The 14,925-nt window shown below is 41.0% G+C and overlaps 1 protein-coding gene and 2 long non-coding RNA genes across 11 annotated transcripts in view; all 3 read left to right on the top strand.

Annotated features, from left to right (window-relative positions):
* LOC115207356 (mitogen-activated protein kinase 14A) overlaps positions 1-14,925 on the top strand; it is a 33,906-nt gene that overhangs the window by 16,172 nt on the left and 2,809 nt on the right. For all 3 annotated transcript variants that reach the window (XM_029774380.1, XM_029774379.1, XM_029774381.1), the window contains 7 exons: positions 4,895-4,953; positions 5,466-5,577; positions 5,706-5,735; positions 5,931-5,978; positions 6,614-6,728; positions 9,269-9,340; positions 12,989-13,068. In XM_029774380.1, coding sequence (XP_029630240.1) covers positions 4,895-4,953; positions 5,466-5,577; positions 5,706-5,735; positions 5,931-5,978; positions 6,614-6,728; positions 9,269-9,340; positions 12,989-13,068 — 516 coding nt within the window. The remainder of the gene's footprint in view (positions 1-4,894; positions 4,954-5,465; positions 5,578-5,705; positions 5,736-5,930; positions 5,979-6,613; positions 6,729-9,268; positions 9,341-12,988; positions 13,069-14,925) is intronic.
* On the top strand, positions 6,732-7,157 carry LOC115207359 (uncharacterized). Of its 2 annotated transcripts, none has more exons than XR_003880995.1 (2): positions 6,732-6,765; positions 6,908-7,157. It is a non-coding gene; the product is annotated as an uncharacterized LOC115207359 (long non-coding RNA). The 2 variants fall into 2 exon arrangements; XR_003880996.1 differs by lacking the exon at positions 6,732-6,765 and adding an exon at positions 6,810-6,876.
* LOC115207357 (uncharacterized) lies at positions 7,329-9,262 on the top strand. Of its 6 annotated transcripts, none has more exons than XR_003880990.1 (4): positions 7,329-7,681; positions 7,713-8,597; positions 8,728-8,764; positions 8,796-9,262. It is a non-coding gene; the product is annotated as an uncharacterized LOC115207357 (long non-coding RNA). The 6 variants fall into 6 exon arrangements; XR_003880991.1 differs by having other exon boundaries at positions 8,728-8,795; positions 8,833-9,262; XR_003880994.1 differs by having other exon boundaries at positions 7,329-7,582; positions 7,614-7,681; positions 8,728-8,821.

The raw sequence follows: 14,925 nt of genomic DNA, 5'->3' as shown, positions 1-14,925 counted from the left end.
ACATGGAACCAACACTTTACATGTTGCCTTTATATTTGTTCATGTTTTGTTTATATACATGGCCAAAAGTATGTGGACACCTGCTCATCAAACATTTCATTCCAAAATCATGAACATTAATATTGAGTTGGTCCCCCCTTTTTCTGATATAACAGCTTCCACTCTTCAGGGAAGCTTTCTACTAGATGTTGGAACATTGCTGAATGAGGTCGGGCACTGATGTTGGGTGATTAGGCGTGGCTCGCAGTCTGCGTTCCAATTCATCCCAAAGGTGTTCAATGGGGTTGAGGTCAGGGCTCTGTGCAGGTCAGTCAAGTTCTTCCACACAGATCTTGACAAACCATTTCTGTATGGACCTCGCTTTGTGCACAGGGGCATTGTCATGCTGAAACAAGAAAGGGACTTCCGCGAACTGTTGCCACAAAGTTGGGAGAACCGAATCGTCTAGAATGTCATTGTATGTTGTAGCATTACATTTTCCCTTCCTTGGAACTGAGGCCTAGCCCGAACCATGAAAACAGCCGCAGACCATTATTCCTTCTCCACCAAACTTTACAGTTGGCACTATGCATTCGAGAAGGTAGCGTTCTCCTGGCATCCACCAAACACTGATTCGTCGGTCGGACTGCCAGAGGTTGAAGCGTGATTCATCACTCCAGAGAACGCATTTCCACTGCTCCAGAGTCCAATGGCAGTGAGCTTTACCCCTCTCCAACTGATGCTTGGCATGGTGATCTTAGGCTTTTGTGTGGCTGCTCAGCCATGGAAACCCATTTTATGATGTTCTCGACAAACAGTTCTTGTGCTGACGATGCTTCCAGAGGCAGTTTGAAAGTCACTGAGCTCTTCAATAAGGCCATTCTACTGCCAATTTTTGTCTATGGAGATTGTATGGTTGTGTGCTTGATTTCATACACCTGTCAGCAAAGGTTGTGGCTGAAATAGCCGTATCCACTCATTTGAAGGGGTGTCCACATACTGTTTTATATTCCTGTCATTGCTCGTTCTGCTATTTCTTTCTGTTGTGTGTATTGCTAGGTGTTGCTAGGTGTCGCTAGGTATTGCTAGGTGTTACTGCACTGTTGGAGCTAGAAACGCAAGCATTTCGCTGCACCTACGATAACATTTGATTTGATTTTCTGCCTTGTGAGGAGAGAAGAACGGTGGTGTAGGCTGTTCCCAAGCTTTGAAAACAACCCGACGTTACTGGAGTCTAACATCCATCATCTTTGTTTAATGAAACGGGATGTTCTTGGTTGTCAAATGAACCTTTTTATCTTATGTTAAAACAAAGTGATGGATCATGTCAAGGACACCGGGTGGTAGCACAGTCTCACCGTGACGTTGCTTGTTTTCCTTGCATAGTGACGAAGCTGGAAACCATTCCCTCTATGTGTGTACTCTGCACATTGCCTCATTCACCCTGAAGAGTTTTTGCAATTGAAAGGAGACCACATGTTTGTGTTGTGTCAATGGCCATGTCCGAATCGGTCTTGTCTGCTACTTACTAAAACTACATACGGTGTGATAATCGTCCTTAGGGCTGATCCCATTTAGTCGACTGGTCGATAGGCTGTTGGTCGACCAAGATCAGACGAGCAGTCTAAAATATACAGTACCAGTCAAAAGTTTGGACACACCTACTCATTCAAGGGTTTTTCTTTATTTTTACTATTTTCAACATTGTAGAAAAGTAGTGAAGACATCAAAACTATGAAATAACACATATAGAATCAAGTAGTAACCAAAAAGTGTTAAGAAAATCTAAAATATATTTGAGATTCTTCAAAGTAGCCAGCTTTGCACGCTCTTGGCATTTCTCTCAACCAGCTTCATGAGGTAGTCACCTGGAATGCATTTCAATTAACAGGTGTGCCTTGTTATAAGTTAGTTTGTGGAATTTCTTTCCTTAATGCATTTGAGCCAATCAGTTGTGTTGTGAAGAAAATAAAAAAGAAGCTAATTTTAATCAGGTAAAATTATGATTCTAATTCTAATCAGGTAAAATTATGATTCTAATTCTAATCAGGTAAAATTATGATTCTAATTCTAATCAGGTCCTAACACAGCCTCAGAAGCCTCCTGTGAGAGTGGAACATTTCTTAGCGACAATAGTCCTTGTAGTGCTTCTGCCGTCAAGTCAAAAACATCTTGGCTGCAGATATGATGTCCAGCTTCTTGGACACTTGTGCTGTACAATTAATCACTGTGGCTATAAAGGACATGAAATCCACTTTCTTCACATTGAGTGTATCCAGATCACTCGATTTACTTAAAACACTACCAACTGGTTTCAATGCATCCACCTCCACATCTTCAACACTGTTGCCTCTTCCTCCTTCAACTCTCTTCACCGCCTCCACATAGGCGACCCGCTGCACAGCCCTGATCCTTGACACCTCAACCTCCTTCACACTAACAGGGCACTCAAGGAAGTCTGGAGTATGATCCCCATCACAGATGTAACATTTTCCATTCACAGATTCTTCAATATCATACTTCTCCCATCTGCAAACATTTTGACACGTGACCAAATCCTTTACAATTTCCACGCTGTAATGGTTTGGACACAAATGCAGTGTATCGACAGGCTTTTCTCCGTCCTTCCATTTACCATACGGGTCAGGTGACGTGCACTGACCACTCCTGGGATTTTCTGACTAAGGTACTCATTATCTATATCCAACGAGACTCCAGCTATAACTCCTTTGGCAGGCGCCTTGCTCCGAAGATCAATACATGTTACTTCTGACGTGGACAATTTAGCCAGATCCAGTAGACGCTTCTTCTGTTCTTCATCAACACAATTAACCAAAACAAGGCTGCTTCTAGTCACCTTGATTGAATCCACCTTTCCCACTGCTTTCTTCAGTCCTCAAATGAATTTCCCAAAGGAATGTCCTTGTCCAAAAAACGCACTATGTACTAAGCAACAAACATCAACCTACTACTCACCCATACTGAGAATGCATCATCTAATGTGGAATTGCTTTGTTTCCCGCCATTCATTCATTTTTGCTACAGCTGGTCCCATTCTGTGATTATCAGCTGATTTTTATTAGCTGTTGTCAAACACACGTAGATCAGAAAAGACTCATCTCTTCCTCAATAGCATGCAGCTATGAGTATGACATCCTGGCATTTCAAATCATACTACAGTTTAGAAAATAGAAAACGTTCTGTTTTCGCATAACCAATCAGCCTACTCTTCAAATCAGATCAAACTTTATTTGTCACATGCGCCGAATACGACGAGTGTAGACTTTACCGTGAAATGCTTAATTACGAGCCCTTAACCAACAGTGCAGTTCAAGAAGAGTGAAGAAAATATTTACCAAGTAGGCTAAAATAAAAAGTAATAATAAAAAGTAACACAAAGAGAATAACAATAATGAGGCTATATACAGGGGGCACCGCTAACTAGTCAATGTGCAGGGAGGGGTACAGGCTAGTTGAGGTAATCTGTACATGTAGGTGGGGGGTAAAGTGGCTATGCATAGATAACAAACAGCAAGTAGCAGCAGTGTACTAAAGGGGGGGTCAATGTAAATTGTCCGGTAGTGATTTTCTGAATTGTTCAGCAGTCTAATGGCTTGGGGGGGTAGAAGCTGTTGAGGAGCCTATTGGACCTAGACTTGGCGCTCCGGTACCACTTGCCGTGCGGTAGCAGAGAAAACAGTCTATAACTTGGGTGACTGAAGTCTCTGACAATTTTTATGGGCTTTCCTCTGACACCGTCTATTATATAGATCCTGGATGGCAGGGAACTTGGCCCCAGTGATGTATTGGGCCGTTCGCACTACCCTCTGTAGCACCTTACGGTCAGATGCCGAGCAGTTGCCATACCATGCGGAGATGCAACCGGTCAGGATGCTCTCGATGGTGCAGCTGTAGAACCTTTTGAGGATCTGGGGACCCATGCCAAATCTTTTCAGTCTCCTGAGGGGGAAAAGGTTTTGTCGTGCCTTCTTCACGACTGTCTTGGTGTGTTTGGACCATGTTAGTTTGTTGGTGATGTGGACACCAAAGAACTTAAAACTCTCCCCGCTCTACTACAGCCCCGTCGATGTTAATGGGGGCGTGTTCGGCCCACCTTTTCCTGTAGTCCACGATCAGCTCCTTTGTCTTGCTCACTTTGAGAGAGAGGTTGTTGTCCTGGCACCACACTTCTGTGACCTCCTCCCTATAGGCCGTCTCATCATTGTCGGTGATCAGGCCTACCACTGTTGTGTTGTCAGCAAACTTAATGATGGTGTTGGAGTCGTGTTTGGCCACGCAGTCGTGGGTGAACAGGGAATACAGGAGGGGACTAAGTACACACCCCTGAGGGGCCCCAGTGTTAAGGATCAGCGTGGCAGACGTGTTGTTGCCTACTCTTACCACCTGCGGGTGGCCCGTCAGGAAGTCCAGGATCCAGTTACACAGGGATGTGTTTAGTCCCAGGGTCCTTAGCATAGTGATGAGCTTCGTGGGCACTATGGTGTTGAGCGCTGAGCTGTAGTCAATGAACAGTATTCTCACGTAGGTGTTCCTTTTGTCCAGGTGGGAAAGGGCAGTGCGATTGCGTCATCTGTGGATCTGTTGGGGCGGTATGCGAATTGGAGTGGGTCTAGGGTGTCCGGCAGGATGCTGTTGATGTGAGCCATGACCAGCCTTTCAAAGCACTTCATGGTTACCGATGTGAGTGCCGTGGGGCGGTAATCATTTAGGCAGGTTACCGTCGCTTCTTTGGGCACAGGGACTATGGTGGTCTGCTTGAAGTTTAGAACGCAAGTACGGTTATTCAGAAACAGACCATGTTTTTTTTCTGTAGTGTGACCTTTATCTCTAGTGTGAGTCGTGTCTGTTGTGTGTAGAATGTTGTATAACCTTTTGACCTTTTGCTCTCTGTTAGGTGATTGGTCTGTTGGATGTGTTCACACCCGCCACCAGCCTGGAGGAATTCAACGACGTGTGAGTAATCACTTTCTTTTTCTCTTTCCTCCACTTCTATCCCCCCCCTCTCTCTGGCAGTTCATATAGCTCTTGGAGTTTAAATTGCCTAGCAGAACACATGCGCGGATACACGCACGCAAGCACGCACGCACGCATGTGTGATATGATGGTTTATTTAAACAAAGCAATTTGTGCAGATCTTTATTTCGTATGGTTTGTCGTGTGGTTCATCTCACTAAGGAACATGCAGGATTACCACGTGCACGCATCATTCCTTATTTCCATGGTAACAAGCATTCCACTTTCTCCATGGCTGCCAGTGTGTGTGCAGAATACTGACGCAATAACCTTCACACACACAACTCTCCCTGGTTCACCCTAAAGGATATGTAAAGCATTTAGCAGTGCTTATGGCTTGAAATTCGTAGTGCTGGCAGAGGAGACTCTCGCTTTTTCATTCTAGCTCAACCGTTTTTGTGTTGCCATGGTAACAACCTGTCTTCCTCTTTTTGTTTTTTTTTGATTGGCAGGTACCTGGTGACCCATCTGATGGGGGCGGACCTCAACAACATAGTGAAGTGTCAGAAGCTGACAGACGACCATGTGCAATTTCTCATATACCAGATCCTCAGGGGACTCAAGGTAGGTCTGTCTGTCTGTCTGTCTGTCTGTCTGTCTCTGTCTGTCTGCATGCATGCGTTTTTCCATAGCTGCAGCAGGTAAAGGTTCCGTAGGTATGCAGTGTTCTTAATTGTTGTTTTGTTTTGCAGTATATCCATTCAGCAGACATCATCCACAGAGTAAGTTACATCATATTTACACTTCATATTTAAATCAAGATGCTTGCATGGGATGGAGGATCGGAATATTACTCAATACCTTCCTTATTCTCCCCTCCGTCCCTCTCTCGCTCCATCTCCTCCCTCTCTCTCTTCTTCCTCTCTCTCTCTTCTCCCTCCCTCCTTCTCTTTCTCCCTCCCTCCCTCTCGCCACAGGATCTGAAGCCCAGTAATCTGGCAGTGAATGAGGACTGTGAGCTCAAGGTAAAAAAAATACTATCGGCCTACTGTACCCTCTTTAGTGCCTATAGATCTGCTATCTTAATCTGATCACTCTGTTGTAGTGTATTAAAGGTTTTAAAAGGCTTCTAAAGTTAGTAAATTCCACTTTAAAATGTCAGACTTGATTTACCCTAACGAAAAATGTGTCAACCCCTACAACAATGTCCATTAATTATAATCCACATAATAATTCCCATTTCCTGTTGCTGCACTATTATCTTGGTGCTGTGAGAAGCAGGGTCAAATTAAGATATAGCATCTGTTCTGATCAGCTCCTCTCCAGCTCGAAAGGGATATGTTTCTATAGTTGTCTTTTTAAAACATTTTATTTTAAATGTATTTTTTTTTTAACACCTGACAGATCACCATCTTAAAACATGTAATAACACAATTTGTACCAGCAGTTATAGTTCTTGTTGGATAGTACTGTTTACAGTACTGTGTGTTCATTATTATTATTAGTGGCTTTAATGCACCCCACCCACGCACGAGGTTAGAAGCGTAGGATTTAATCTGCTGTGGAGTTTGTTTATAGCTAACCCTATCTTCACATACACCCACGCATATACAACACACACACACACACACACACCCCTATCTCCTAATTTATCCGTCAGATCCTGGACTTTGGTTTGGCGCGACACACTGATGATGAGATGACGGGTTATGTAGCGACCAGGTGGTACCGCGCCCCAGAGATCATGCTGAACTGGATGCATTACAACATGACAGGTAATGATATACTATAACTATCACTACAACATGACAGGTAATGATATACTATAACTGTCACTACAACATGACAGGTAATGATATACTATAACTGTCACTACAACATGACAGGTAATGATATACTATAACTATCACTACAACATGACAGGTAATGATATACTATAACTACAACATGACAGGTAATGATATACTATAACTACAACATGACAGGTAATGATATACTATAACTATCACTACAACATGACAGGTAATGATATACTATCACTACAACATGACAGGTAATGATATACTATCACTACAACATGACAGGTAATGATATACTATAACTATCACTACAACATGACAGGTAATGATATACTATAACTATCACTACAACATGACAGGTAATGATATACTATAACTACAACATGACAGGTAATGATATACTATCACTACAACATGACAGGTAATGATATACTATCACTACAACATGACAGGTAATGATATACTATAACTATCACATGACAGGTAATGATATACTATCACTATCACATGACAGGTAATGATATACTATAACTATCACATGACAGGTAATGATATACTATAACTATCACATGACAGGTAATGATATACTATCACTACAACATGACAGGTAATGATATACTATCACTACAACATGACAGGTAATGATATACTATAACTATCACATGACAGGTAATGATATACTATAACTACAACATGACAGGTAATGATATACTATAACTACAACATGACAGGTAATGATATACTATCACTACAACATGACAGGTAATGATATACTATCACTACAACATGACAGGTAATGATATACTATAACTATCACTACAACATGACAGGTAATGATATACTATCACTACAACATGACAGGTAATGATATACTATAACTATCACTACTACATGACAGGTAATGATATACTATCACTACAACATGACAGGTAACGATATACTATAACTACAACATGACAGGTAATGATATACTATAACTATCACTACAACATGACAGGTAATGATATACTATAACTATCACTACAACATGACAGGTAATGATATACTATCACTACAACATGACAGGTAATGATATACTTTCACTACAACATGACAGGTAATGATATACTATCACTACAACATGACAGGTAATGATATACTATAACTATCACTACAACATGACAGGTAATGATATACTATAACTACAACATGACAGGTAATGATATACTATAACTATCACATGACAGGTAATGATATACTATCACTACAACATGACAGGTAATGATATACTATAACTACAACATGACAGGTAATGATATACTATAACTACAACATGACAGGTAATGATATACTATCACTACAACATGACAGGTAATGATATACTATCACTACAACATGACAGGTAATGATATACTATAACTATCACTACAACATGACAGGTAATGATATACTATCACTACAACATTACAGGTAATGATATACTATCACTACAACATGACAGGTAATGATATACTATAACTACAACATGACAGGTAATGATATACTATCACTATCACTACAACATGACAGGTAATTATATACTGTCACTACAGCATGACAGGTAATGATATACTATCACTACAACATGACAGGTAATGATATACTATAACTATCAATACAACATGACAGGTAATGATATACTATAACTATCAATACAACATGACAGGTAATGATATACTATCACTACAACATTACAGGTAATGATATACTATCACTACAACATGACAAATAATGATATACTATCACTACAACATGACAGGTAATGATATACTATAACTATCACTACAGCATGACAGGTAATGATATACTATCACTACAACATGACAGGTAATGATATACTATAACTATCAATACAACATGACAGGTAATGATATACTATCACTACAACATTACAGGTAATGATATACTATCACTACAACATGACAAATAATGATATACTATCACTACAACATGACAGGTAATGATATACTATAACTATCACTACAACATGACAGGTAATGATATACTATCACTACAACATGACAGGTAATGATATACTATAACTATCACTACTACATGACAGGTAATGATATACTATCACTACAACATGACAGGTAATGATATACTATAACTGTCACTATAACATGACAGGTAATGATATACTATCACTACAACATGACAAATAATGATATACTATCACTACAACATGACAGGTAATGATATACTATAACTGTCACTACAACATGACAGGTAATGATATACTATAACTACAACATGACAGGTAATGATATACTATAACTACAACATGACAGGTAATGATATACTATAACTACAACATGACAGGTAATGATATACTATCACTATCACTACAACATGACAGGTAATGATATACTATAACTATCGCTACTACATGATAGATAAAACACACACCTGGTACATATTCATCTAGTACACACACACATACACAAGAAAACTGACAACTACATGAATGGATGGTAACATTGTTTTTGTTGTTGTAGTGGACATCTGGTCAGTAGGCTGCATCATGGCAGAGCTGCTCACTGGACGGACGTTATTCCCCGGCACCGACCGTATCCTTTCACTGTCATCATGTTGACGGAGAAAAGTTCTAATGGACAAATTCAATAGTGACCCCTATCCCCCTACATCATGGGTGGGTAACATACGGATCTTGCCCGCGAGCCCAATCAATATGGCCCGCGGGAGGTTTAATTGTTTTGTTTATTTTGGAAAGTATTATTTGGGGTTTATTAAAAAATATAGTCCCCTAAAGCACTGCATCGCAGTGCTATAGGCGTAACTACGGACAAGGGTTTGAACCGGGGCTATATGGTCCATTGAACAAGCATGGGAAACTGTTTAAACCCTTTACAATGAAGATCTGTGAAGTTATTTGGATTTTTACGAATTATCTTTTAAAGACAGGGTCCTGAAAAAGGGATGAGTTTGCATACATACACATTTTAATGGGCCCATACATGCATGCATACATACATACATACATACATACATACATACATACATACATACATACATACATACATGCATACATATTTTTAGAAAGTTTTGAGAACTGTCCTCAAGTCTTATCCAACTTTTCCTTCTCTTCCCCCCTCGTTCCATTCATCCATCCCTCGGTTTTCCTTTATGTTGGAGTGGTATAGACGTTGGAGTGGTGTTGGAGTGGTATAGACGTTGGAGTGGTATAGACGTTGGAGTGGTATAGACGTTGGAGTGGTATAGACGTTGGAGTGGTGTTGGAGTGGTGTTGGAGTGGTATAGACGTTGGAGTGGTATAGACGTTGGAGTGGTATAGACGTTGGTGTGGTATAGACGTTGGAGTGGTATAGACGTTGGAGTGGTATAGACGTTGGTGTGGTATAGACGTTGGAGTGGTATAGACGTTGGAGTGGTATAGACGTTGGAGTGGTATAGACGTTGGAGTGGTATAGACGTTGGTGTGGTATAGACGTTGGAGTGGTATAGACGTTGGAGTGGTATAGACGTTGGAGTGGTATAGACGTTGGAGTGGTATAGCCGTTGGAGTGGTATAGCCGTTGGAGTGGTATAGACGTTGGAGTGGTATAGACGTTGGAGTGGTATAGACGTTGGTGTGGTATAGACGTTGGTGTGGTATAGACGTTGGAGTGGTATAGACGTTGGTGTGGTGTTGATGTTGGTGTGGTATAGACTGACGTTGGAGTGGTATAGACTGACGTTGGAGTGGTATAGACGTTGGAGTGGTATAGACGTTGGAGTGGTATAGACGTTGGAGTGGTATAGACGTTGGAGTGGTATAGACGTTGGAGTGGTGTTGGAGTGGTATAGACGTTGGAGTGGTATAGACGTTGGAGTGGTATAGACGTTGGAGTGGTATAGACGTTGGTGTGGTATAGACGTTGGTGTGGTATAGACGTTGGAGTGGTATAGACGTTGGAGTGGTGTTGGAGTGGTATAGACGTTGGAGTGGTATAGACGTTGGAGTGGTGTTGGAGTGGTATAGACGTTGGAGTGGTATAGACGTTGGAGTGGTATAGACGTTGGTGTGGTATAGACGTTGGTGTGGTATAGACGTTGGAGTGGTATAGACGTTGGAGTGGTATAGACGTTGGAGTGGTATAGACGTTGGAGTGGTATAGACGTTGGAGTGGTATAGACGTTGGTGTGGTATAGACGTTGGAGTGGTATAGACGTTGGAGTGGTATAGACGTTGGAGTGGTATAGACGTTGACGTTGGTGTGGTAAACACTTATCTAGTTGTCATTGAGTAGAGCTGCCTTGTAATGCCCTTGATTCCCTCTTGTCGATCTGAGTTCACCTGTTCCTCTGACACATGTTTCTCTGCTGGCTGTGATCTCAAAGCATGTTGTCTCTATTCAGTAGTACAGCTCTCTCCATCCTCTCTACCTCCCTCTCTCCTCTCCCTACATTCACTCTCATCACCCCATCTTATTCTCTACCACACACACACACACACACACACACACACAAAAATAGGAAAACATTTATTCAGTATTTACAGTTGAAGTCGGAAGTTTACATGCACCTTAGCCAAATACATTTAAACTCCGTTTTTCACAATTCCTGACATTTAATCCTAGTAAAAATTCCCTGTCTTAGGTCAGTTAGGATCACCACTTCATTTTAAGAATGTGAAATGTCAGAATAATAGTAGAGAGAATTAATTATTTCAGCTTTTATTTCTTTCATCTCATTCCCAGTGGGTCAGAAGTTTAAATACACTCAATTAGTATTTGGTAGCATTGCCTTTAAATTGTTTAACTTGGGTCAAACGTTTGGGGTAGCCTTCCACAAGCTTCCCACAATAAGTTGGGTGAATTTTGTCCCATTCCTCCTGACAGAGCTAGTGTAACTGAGTCAGGTTAGTAGGCCTCCTTGCTCGCACACACTTTTTCAGTTCTGCCCACAAATTTTCTATAGGATTGAGGTCAGGGCTTTGTGATGGCCACTCCAATACCTTGACTTTGTTGTCCTTAAGCCATTTTGCCACAACTTTGGAAGTTTGCTTGGGGTCATTGTCCATTTGGAAGACCCATTTGCGACCAAGCTTTAACTTCCTGACTGATGTCTTGAGATGTTGCTTCAATATATCCACATAATTTTCCTCCCTCGTGATGCCATCTATTTTGTGAAGCGCACCAGTCCCTCCTGCAGCAAAGCACCCCCTCAACATGATGCTGCCACCCCCGTGCTTCACGGTTGGGATGGTGTTCTTCGGCTTGCAAGCCTCCCCCTTTTTCCTCCAAACATAACCATGGTCATTATGGCCAAACAGTTCTATTTTTGTTTCATCAGACCAGAGGACATTTCTCCAAAAGTACTATGTTTGTCCCCATGTGCAGTTTCAAACTGTAGTCTGGATTTTTTATGGCGGTTTTGGAGCAGTGGTTTCTTCCTTGCTCAGCGGTCTTTCAGGTTATGTCGATATAGGACTCGTTTTACTCTGGATATAGATACTTTTGTACCTGTTTTCTCCAGCATCTTCACAAGGTCCTTTGCTGTTGTTCTGGGATTGATTTGCACATTTCGCACCAAAGTAAGTTCATCTCTAGGAGACAGAATGCGTTTCCTTCCTGAGCGGTATGATGGCTGGTGGTCCCATGGTGTTTATACTTGCGTACTATTGTTTGTACAGATGAACGTGGTACCTTCAGGTGTTTGGAAATTGCTCCCAAGGATGAACCAGACTTTTTCAGAGATTTTGACTGATTTCTTTTGATTTTCCAATTATGTCAAGCAAAGAGGCACTGAGTTTGAAGGTAGGCCTTGAAATACATCCACAGATACACCTCCAATTGACTCAAATTAGGTCAATTAGCCTACAGCCATGACATTAGCCTAAAGCTTCTAAAGCCATGACATCATATTCTGGAATTTTCCAAGGTGTTTAAAGGCACAGTCAACTTAGTGTATGTAAACTTCTGACCCACTGGAATTGTGATACAGTGAAATATAAGTGAAATAATCTGTCTGTAAACAATTGTTGGAAAAATTACTTGTGTCATGCACAAACTAGATGTTCTAAATCAACTTGCCAAAACTATAGTTTGTTAACAAGGAATTTGTGGAGTGGTTGAAAAATGAGTTTTAATGACTCCAACCTTTGTGTATGTAAACTTCTGACTTCAACTGTAGTTTAGGGACACTTTGACCTGTGTGACAGTATGATGTGTGACCCTTGACCCTGAGCCTGAAAGATATAAACCAGCTGCAGCAGATCATGAGGCTGACAGGAACGCCCCCGGCCTGTCTCATTAGCCAGATGCCCAGCCACGAGGTGAGGCACTACGATATGTCCTTCCCAGGTCCCTCCGGTTCCTCCAGGCTGCAACAGGCCTTCCCACAAGTCCCATGTTGTTTCCATGGTTTTTTTAAAGAGATTCTCCGGTACTTTTGTATACTTTTTAGCGAGTAGTTCTGAAAATAGAGCTCACGAGGCAAAATTGGTCCTCGGAAATTGCGTACTACGTCACATATGTGCACATACAGTGCCCGTAGAAAGTCTACATCCCCCTTGGATTTATTCACATTTTATTGTCTTACTTAGTGGGATGAAAATGTATTTAATTGTCATTTTTTTGTCAACAATCTACACAAAATACTCTGTCAAAGTGGAAGAAAAATAGATTTAAAAAAAATAAAGATGAATGAAAAATAAAACGCTAATATACCTTGATTAGATAAGTATTCTTGGGTGAGTCTCATAAGAGCTTTGCACACCGGTATTGTGCAATATTTGCCCATAATTCTTTTCAAAATTCTTCAGAACTGTAACTTGGCCACTCATGAACATTCACTGTCTTCTTGGTAAGCAACTCCAGTGTAGATTTGGCTTTGTGTTGTAGATTGTTGGCCTGGAAAAATGAATCTCCCAGTGTCTGGTGTAAAGCAGACTGTATCAGGTTTTGCTGTAGGATTTTGCTGTTGCCTGTTTATTATCTTCCTGAAAAACTTGCCTAAACAAAACTATATTTTAATTATTTAATTTGTAAAAGTGTGTAGCATTTTCTTTTCACTTTGACTTGGAGTATTTTGTGTACTGTAGATCAATGACAAAAAAATGCAATTAAATCTATATCAATCCCACTTTGTAACGCAACATAATGTGAAAAAGTTCAAGGGGGTGTAGATTTTCAATAGGCACTGTATGTGCACCACATCAATCACTCTGCTGTGTATGCGTGTCGCTAGCTGTCGCTCAGATGGCGAGGGGCTGAAGCTCATTGGTTGAAACTAATTGCTAGGGGGCTGGCACCGCACAGATTCCAGAAAACAGTCTCTTTCAAACTAGGGATTTTGTGGATAATTGAGGTAAGACTGTAATTCTGCTCATATATTATGCGTGTGTGAACTACACATTAACACATCCAGCCCAAAGTGGGGTGTTAAAAAATATATATATATGAAAAAAAACAGAGCATGTCTTTATGATCCAATTTATTTTTTCACACCTCTGATTTTGAACTCTTTATTGTTGAGGAAGGGCTTGTAAATAAGCATTTCACTGTATTTATTACACCTGTTGTATTCTATCATGTGACAAACTTTGATTTGATATTGCTCTCTGTCCACGGAACCCAGGCAGAGACAGAATTGGAGTCACAACATCAACCAATGCCCTTTTCCCTCTGAAAGCCAATCAACCTTGGTATTTTTTTGATTGATGACAATATGCCCCTAGAATTTTGTTACACTCTGCAGAGCTCTACCCACCCTCTCTCTGCACCAGTCTGCTTTTTGTCTCTGATGTAATCTCACCACTTCCCAGAGTGCTTTGAAAGCCCTAATTCCTGGTAACTGTCAAAAATAAAGGACATACCAACATAGTGTCTTAATAGGGCGTTGGGCTACCACGAACCGCCAGAACAGCTTCAGTGCACCTTGGCATAGATTCTACAAGTGTCTGGAACTCTGTTGGAGGGATGAGACACCATTCTTCCACCAGAAATTCCATAATTTGGTGTTTTGTTGATGGTGGTGGAAAACGCTGTCTCAGGCGCTGCTCTAGAATCTCCCATAAGTGTTCAGTTGGGTTGAGATCTGGTGACTGAGACACACACACACACACACCCTTTAAACCCCCTGTGCTCCTTTGAGACCCCTCTTTTAGTCACTGAGATCTCAGATTTTTTTT

Source organism: Salmo trutta, chromosome 14, assembly GCF_901001165.1.
Source record: "Salmo trutta chromosome 14, fSalTru1.1, whole genome shotgun sequence".
Taxonomy (NCBI): Eukaryota; Metazoa; Chordata; class Actinopteri; order Salmoniformes; family Salmonidae; genus Salmo; species Salmo trutta.
Note: the sequence above shows the minus strand (reverse complement) of the source record. Positions and strands in the feature narration are given on the sequence as shown.